Source organism: Gadus macrocephalus, chromosome 15 (genome assembly GCF_031168955.1).
Source record: "Gadus macrocephalus chromosome 15, ASM3116895v1".
Taxonomy (NCBI): domain Eukaryota; kingdom Metazoa; phylum Chordata; class Actinopteri; order Gadiformes; family Gadidae; genus Gadus; species Gadus macrocephalus.
Window position 1 is genome coordinate 20398538 of NC_082396.1, and position 7996 is coordinate 20406533.

Sequence of the window (7996 nt, forward strand, 5' to 3'; positions counted from 1 at the left end):
TTTATCCTTTAATAATATTAAAAGTGCTGTAGGAAAATAGATTTTATAAAGCAAGTATTAAAATGCTCTATATTCTTAGATTATACACTATAGAGTGTTTGGTGACTCTGGAAAAAGTGTAATTTCATATTCCCACTGTCAGTAACAACAGCCCCATATTTATCCTCAATTTCAATATTTTTCAAAACTTAATGTTAGCTTTAATTGTTGTAATGCTGGTGCAACAGGGGGGACATATTTTGATGTAATTTTGAATATGCAAATGCTCCACATTGTTCAAGGACAGTGACCATTTTGGTATGATCAATCTTCAAATGAGTCTTAAGAATGGTTATGCTAGTTGTATTGGACAAACATCATGTATCTTACACTTCATTCTTGACTGTGTTTCAGAGGAGCGTCAACAACATTGTTTCTGAAGTCCAGCAGTATCAAACTACTCTTCTGAGCACCTTGAGGGACACAATGAAGAGGATCTTTGAAAGACATTCAGGCAGTGTGGAGCAGCTACAAGAGGAAGTACTGGCAACATTAGACAATTTTCAAGATCCTTTCTCCTTCATGGCCACCACATACATGCAAGACAGCACCATCCAGAGGCTTTTTAACCCAGTTAAACCAGAGGAGGTAGTTATGTCTCAGAGGGTTTGTCGAGTTAAAAAAGGACAATCAAGAGTTCTTGGAATTAAAAACAGAAGCTTTTACTATATATCCCTGGTTAAGAGTCTTGAACAGCTGTTGTCCAATTCTAGGATTTTTGATATGATCCGCACCACGCCACAGAGTTGTCACAAAGATGGATTTTTGTATGATATTGTTGATGGGAGCCTTTTCAAATCCCACCCACTGTTTTCAGTGAAACCTTCTGCTTTACAGATCATTTTATACACTGATGAAATAGAGATCTGCAATCCTCTCGGGTCACATGCTTCAGTAAATAAATTACTGATGGTTTATTATACTTTAGGAAACATAAACCCCAAGTTTAGGTCAAAGCTGGCTGCAATCAGACTCCTTGCTATAGCAAAAGCTGATGATATTGACAAATGTGGTGTTGATTTTGTATTACAAAGAATTGATGAATCTTAAAGTTGCTGTATAATGGTGTCACAATCCAAACACAGAGTGGTGGATTCGAGTTATTTGGTGCTGTAATTTCAGTGTGTGGTGACACACTTGCGCAGCATGAGCTTGCTGGTTTCAAGGAAGGAGTTGGTTTTGCATACAGTAAGTGTAGGCATTGTGAATGTACCTTTGAGGAAATGCAAATTAATTTTAATGAAGAGCGCTTTACAAAAAGGACAATGGAAAAACATATTCAACAGTGCCATGAAATAGAAAAGACCAGCACAGACTTCTTGAAATCGGCCCTCAAAACCACCTATGGTATAAACAGAAGGAGCAAGCTGGTTGATTTTCCAGCCTTTGACCTCATTCGGCAAACTCCACAGGACATAATGCACATCATTCTTGAGGGTGTTGCACCAATGGAAGTTAAGTGTGTGTTAAAATACCTTGTTCTGTCTGGACAGATGGAGTTGGATGTGTTCAATTCAGCCATGCAAAGTTTTCCTTTGTCACCAGTAGATGTACGTGACAAACCCTGCCCTATAAGTGTCAGTACCTTGGCATCAAATGATTACAATTAACATTACATGATTATAAGCAACATTACCTGCTGCATCTCCCTTCCCAAATTCTTTCCCTGGGCCCTATGATAAGACACATGTGCATGAGATTTGAGTCAAAGCACTGTTTTTTCAAACAGTGGTCATCTAAATTGAACTTAAAAAATGTCTGTAAGTCACTTGTGAAACATAATCAGCTTTTTGAATGCTGTCAAAATGAAATGGGTATGGAGCATCCGATTTTTTTACATGACAAAGAATTGGGTCCTGTCTCAGAAGTAGCAAATATGGAGTATGTTAATGCAAAGATGAGAGATTTTTTGGGGATTTATGGCATACAACACACAGTCAAAGTAAAGTGGCTTATTCTCAATGGGAACAAGTACATAAGTGACAGGTCTCTAATAATCACCACTACAAATGAGACAGTGCCTGTCTTCGGATTTATAAAAAACATTTATGTGGTAAACAGCTCATTGTATTGTTTTGAGTACCAGCTTTATGAGACAGTGGGTTGGAATAGAGATCTTTTAGCCTATGAAGTTGCAGTGCCTAATCTTGCTCAAGCAACAGAGTTCATCGATGCTGAAAAACTAGTGGATCATACATCATATTACCCTGTCAGTTTCAAAAACACCACGTATGTTCTGACAAAATATTATCTTGGTGATGTTGCTCTACTTAAACAGTGAAATGAATGTGAATAAACATGTTACAACTGTGACCAGAGTGTGTGTGAATGCTTACTGGGAGGTCTTGAAACAAGTTTTCTAAGCTAAGAAGTGGTCATGAAAGAGTATCTGACATAATTCAGCTTACTTTCTGTGGAAAATATAGTTTTAGGATCTACTTACTAACTAAGAAATAAAAAGACACATATTCTCAAAACTGTGCTTGCATAGTATATTGCTCTCAAAACAAGATCAAAAAGACTTTTTGGCTAGATACAAGATTGGAAGACTTGGTTAGATTGTTAATTTTTGCAGTGATTAGAGAGCGGCACCAAGCTTAACTGTTTCGCAACGTTCTCCCCACACATAATGCTCGTCATCTCTTTTGCGAATGGTAAACATAGCTCTTCAGCAATCGTGTGCGGCTTACCAGCTTTTGCTATACGAAGGCTGCCACGATAGGAAGCTTCCTGAGCTTTGGCAACGGGTGTAATGCTGTGCCTAATTGTTGATTTTGACTGCTTTAGCTCATCGCGTTTTCTGATGAAAAAGTCAACTGGCTTTTCTTTCAGTGATGGATGCTTGGTGGAAAGATGCCGAGTGAGATGTGATGGCTTCATGCATTCATTGCTGAGAACATCTCCGCACACAACGCACTGTGGTCTTGGTTCATCCTCAGACCCAGTCCAAGTAAATCCAAGATTAATGTAATTCGAGTGGTATTTCCTTACAGTTTTGCGTCGTTTGCTATCCGGTGCTGAAACCTCACTGCGCAAATCACTGCAAACACTATTAGCACTAGCGCTAGGATCACCTTGACTGTTGCCAACTTCATTTTGTAACACACTTCTACTCCTTATATTTCCTTGGAGCCAAGATTGCAACGAGTTTGCAGTATTTTTGCTTCCCCCACTCATCATCAAAGCAGTTATAACTATGCCGGTTTAACATCAATAGCTAATGCTCCAAAGAAGAGGCTCGTAGTAACGTCTCTTTTGGGTGTGCACGCACACGAAAAACAACGGCAACATACACACAGAAAGAAATAAGGAGAAATAAAGCCTAGTTTAATTTTAATTCCATTTAGAAACCGTGTGACTTATGTGTTTAGTGTTTGTGTGGCTGGACATTCACGTTTATGTAACGATTACCGATTGCTTCAATTTTTTCGCGCATACTCCACGTACCACTAGATGGCGCTCGCGTACCACCAGTGGTACACGTACCACAGATTGAGAACCATTGTCCTAGAATAATTCATTTGTATTCCGTTTTAGGCCATCTCACTAAAGGTCACTTAAATGTAGCATACCAAGTCCAGTATTCAGAATTCAAAGCATTTATTCACAAATACGTTATATTTTTTTGACAAGCGGAGCCGACAGTCATGTGCCAGTATGCAAATTAGCCATGTGCGCAAAACAGAAGATAGACGCAATGAACTGATTGTTGTGCATTGTTGTGGATATGTAGGCTGTTTAGTTGTGGTTGTTTGTGGTCTTAGTGAAACAGTCTTGCCTTGGAGTTGGAGAAGTTGGAGTGATTGTGTGAATGTGCGAGAGAGAGCGCCCCTGCCGTGGTGATGTTGGGCTTGTAATGGGCTTATATGTGATCAATGATGTATCTGTCTGATCGTATTAGCTGTAGATGGATGGTTAAATAATGTCACAAGATCGGTCATACTGCAGGCTCTCATTTGCAAATGCACTGATTGTGTGCCCGTCTCCGATATGCTATATACTTGGCATTTATTCAGTTCATGTTCTTCCGAGTGCAAGAACGGTGCCAATTATTGTCGTGTTTGCATTGTAATGCACAACTTTGCCCCTCCCTGTTATAAAATAACGTGCATCGCAACAACTTTAGCCAATGCAGGCTCCTATTGCTTTACCAGTGTGTTTAAAGTGTGTGTGTGTGTGTGTGTGTGTGTGTGTGTGTGTGTGTGTGTGTGTGTGTGTGTGTGTGTGTGTGTGTGTGTGTGTGTGTGTGTGTGTGTGTGTGTGTTGTCATGTAGGCTATAGATATAGATTGATTGTCTTGGCTTGCTTGCATCCATGAAATATTGTAACGTCAAGTAGAAACACTTCCTTCAACAACTTGCTCCACACACACACACACACACACACACACACACACACACACACACACACACACACACACACACACACACACACACACACACACACACACACACACACACACACACACACACACACACACACACACACACACACACACACACACACACACACACACGACTCTCTCCGACCACATGTCACAAGATCGGTCATACTGCATGCTCTCATTTGCAAATGCACTGATTGTGTGCCCGTCTCCGATATACCATTTATTCAGTTCATGTTCATGTTATGTAATGTTATGGCCTAGCTGGCTACTGCATATCGAGAACAATCTGGGGATGAGGACATACCCGAATATTGTCGGGTATTTCGCACACTGCCATCTCAATATATAGCCTAACATATACAAATATATCACTGTACTAGACACAAATGTATTTTCCACTAGCTAATGGTGGTCATTACATTGTAGTGAAACTAGTAAAGACAACACAGCTTTATGTTACAGCGAAACAAGGAGGCACTGCAGCTCTGATTGGTTAGACAGCCTTCAAACTTAGTGGTCAAGCAAAGAAGAGGGAGGGGCTCGTTCTGCATACCTAATAGCCGGAGTGAATGACTAATAGCCGGTGTGTTGCCTTTCAAGCATAAATCTGAATGGTCTTTGTTTTGAAAAAGCTCTTATTTTGAAGGGCCGTTTTCACCCTAATGTTTCCGGGTCATAGGTTTGTTTTAGTCTAACCGAATTTGCATATCTACATTTCTGTGTTCAACCGCATGATTGTATCAATGTAAACGTCACAGAGGCAACGTCGTAAGTTGATAATTTCATTATTACATTCATAAGTTAATGTTAGAAAGTACTATTTACATGAAAAATGCATGTGATAAGTTTGTGGCTAAAAACGATTTATTTACATGTGGAAAGCACCTGTTACAGTGCTAAATGGTAATTTTCGTATTTGTTTTATTACAGTTTTCACTCTGACCTTGTACAATGAGAAAAAGAGCCACAGTAAAGAGCAACTAAAGCTTACTACGACTCACGTCTTCATTTATAAGGAAGAGTTTAACTAGTTGTATAGCTGCAGTTGCTACACTGCAGTGAGGACAACACAGTGAAAAGACGTTAAAGAGCTGGCGTTGTACATCGTGGTAAGATGGAAGCTCAACAAAGCGACAAGATTTCGGTGGCCAGCAAAAGAAGTTCCAGGTCATCTACGGCATCAAGTAGCTCATTAATACGTGCACGAGCTAAAGCAGAGGCAGCTAGAACACATCTTGCATTCGCTGAACAAGAAGCCAAAGCTAAAATAGAGAGGGCTGCTAAGGAGGCAGAGCACCAGAAAGAAAAGGCTGACAGAGAAGCTACATATCAGCTGGAAAAGGCAAAGAAAGATGTCGAGCTAGAAGCGCTCACCATTCGCAGAGAGGCAGCAATGGCTGAGGCTGAAGCAGCTGTGTGGGAAGCAGCAGACGGTATGGAAAATTATATGCTGGTAGATGAAGTAGGCCCATCAGAAGAGGATAAAATGAGACGGACAAAAGAATACATTACGTCTCACTTCGACCCGCACTCATATAAAGGCCATCCTTCTACCGACCCCCCAGCTCAGCCTGCCATTAAAGCTACCCAGTCAACATGTCAGCCTCCTGATCTATATGTCCCACCAGGGGTTAAGATAGAAAACCAGGCTCCGCATGGAGAATCTGACCAACAGAGAGGCTCAAAGGTGAACCACACCGACTCGAACAGGTCAGCACAGCCCTTCTATCCCCAGAGAGCACCGACAGCTCCCTACACTGGACCCATGGTCGAACACCTGGCGCAGTATTTGGCTCGACGGGACCTGGTGAGTTCAAGTTTATATCAGTTTGACGATCAGCCTGAACATTATCGTGCTTGGCAGTCGTCATACATCAGCGCCACTCAAGGGCTAGGCCTCACAGCTACTGAGGAATTGGACTTAATGACAAAATGGCTTGGTAAAGAATCTGGCAACCACGTCAAACGTCTACGGTCAGTGTACATAACAAACCCAGTCATAGCACTCACAAAGGCCTGGGAACGCCTCCAGGAATGTTATGCAGCATCTGAAATAATTGAAAAAGCTCTTTTCGACCGGCTCGATAATTTCCCAAGAGTCTCAGCAAAAGAACAGACGAAGCTACGGGAACTAGCAGACTTGTTAATGGAAGTGCAGTGAGCCAAGGAGGATGGCTACCTCCCAGCTCTCTCCTACCTGGATACCGCACGCGGCATTGAACCCATAGTTGGGAAACTGCCCTATGGGCTTCAAGAAAAATGGATTTTAGTTGGTTCAAAACACAAGGAAGAAAATAGAGGAAGATTTCCACCGTTTGAGTTCTTCAGCAAGTTTGTGTGCAGCGAAGCACGTAAAAGGAACGACCCTAGCTTTGCTATCCCAAGCACCAGTGGCTCGCCTGCAAAGTCTGAAAGAACCTTCTTTAAAGGCACAAAGTACCCAATTTCAGTCCACAAGACGGACGTCGCCCCAGCAAGCCTAAGTATAAACAAAGGAGCCAGCGACTTTAACAAAAGCTGTCCAATACATGGCAAGCCACATCCTCTCAAACGCTGCAAAGCCTTCAGAGCCATGAAGCTGGAGGAAAGAAAGGCCTTTCTCAAAGAAAAAGGAATCTGCTTTAAGTGCTGTGGCTCAACTACTCACCTTGCTAAGGACTGTCCGAATGCAGTTAAGTGTTTGGAGTGTGATAGCACCTATCACGACTCTGCCATGCACCCTGGACCTGCACCTCAAGTCAAGGCCCCTTCAACTCCACCACACAACGGCGGGGAGGAGGAAGAGAGCAGCACCATTAAAGCTGTTGTTAACTCAAACTGCACAGAGCTCTGTGGCACAGGAAACGTTGGCTGGTTATGTTCCAAGATTTGTCTTTTGAAGCTATATCCCAAAGGTCAACCAGACAAAGCTATCAAGGCCTACGTCATCCTAGATGACCAAAGCAACCGGTCGCTAGCAAGGTCCAGCCTTTTTGAGCTGTTTAACATTGAGTGCAAACCATACTCTTACTATCTGAAGACATGCTCTGGTGTAGTGGAAACATCTGGGCGCAGGGCTGTAGACGTCGTGGTCGAGTCACTGGACGGAAAGGTCACAATCCCTCTCCCACCACTCATCGAGTGCAACGACATACTTGACAACCGCTCTGAAATCCCAACCCCAAATGCAGCTCGTCGTCATCCACATCTTGTCAAGGTAGCAGAGCACATCCCAGAGGTCGACCCAACTGCTGAGATCCTCCTGTTACTTGGTAGAGACATAATAAGAGCGAACAAAGTTAGGGAACTTGTCAATGGCCCCCACAATGCCCCCTTTGCCCAACGCTTGGACCTAGGATGGGTGCTGGTTGGAGAAGTCTGCTTGGGGAAAGCGCATATACCAACAGTCAACACCTTTAAGACAACCGTGCTTGACAACGGCCGGCCCTCCCTACTCGAACCCTGTACAAACTTCTTGCACATCAAAGAAAAGGTTTACCAAGGAAAAGAGATGAGAGACAGGATTTCAGAGACTAGCAAGTCCGTGGAAGAAACATTGGGCCAAACTGTTTTCAATCACACCGAACATGA

General features: G+C 42.5%; 1 protein-coding gene across 1 annotated transcript; it reads left to right on the forward strand.

Moving 5' to 3' along the window:
• The first annotated feature begins 5117 nt into the window (after positions 1-5117).
• Positions 5118-6671, forward strand: LOC132473180 (uncharacterized). The gene is made up of 2 exons (XM_060073184.1): positions 5118-5194; positions 5357-6671. Exon 2 carries the CDS (start codon positions 5541-5543, stop codon positions 6585-6587), a length of 1047 nt encoding a protein of 348 aa, XP_059929167.1. The 5' UTR covers positions 5118-5194; positions 5357-5540; the 3' UTR covers positions 6588-6671.
• The last annotated feature ends 1325 nt before the right edge of the window (positions 6672-7996 follow it).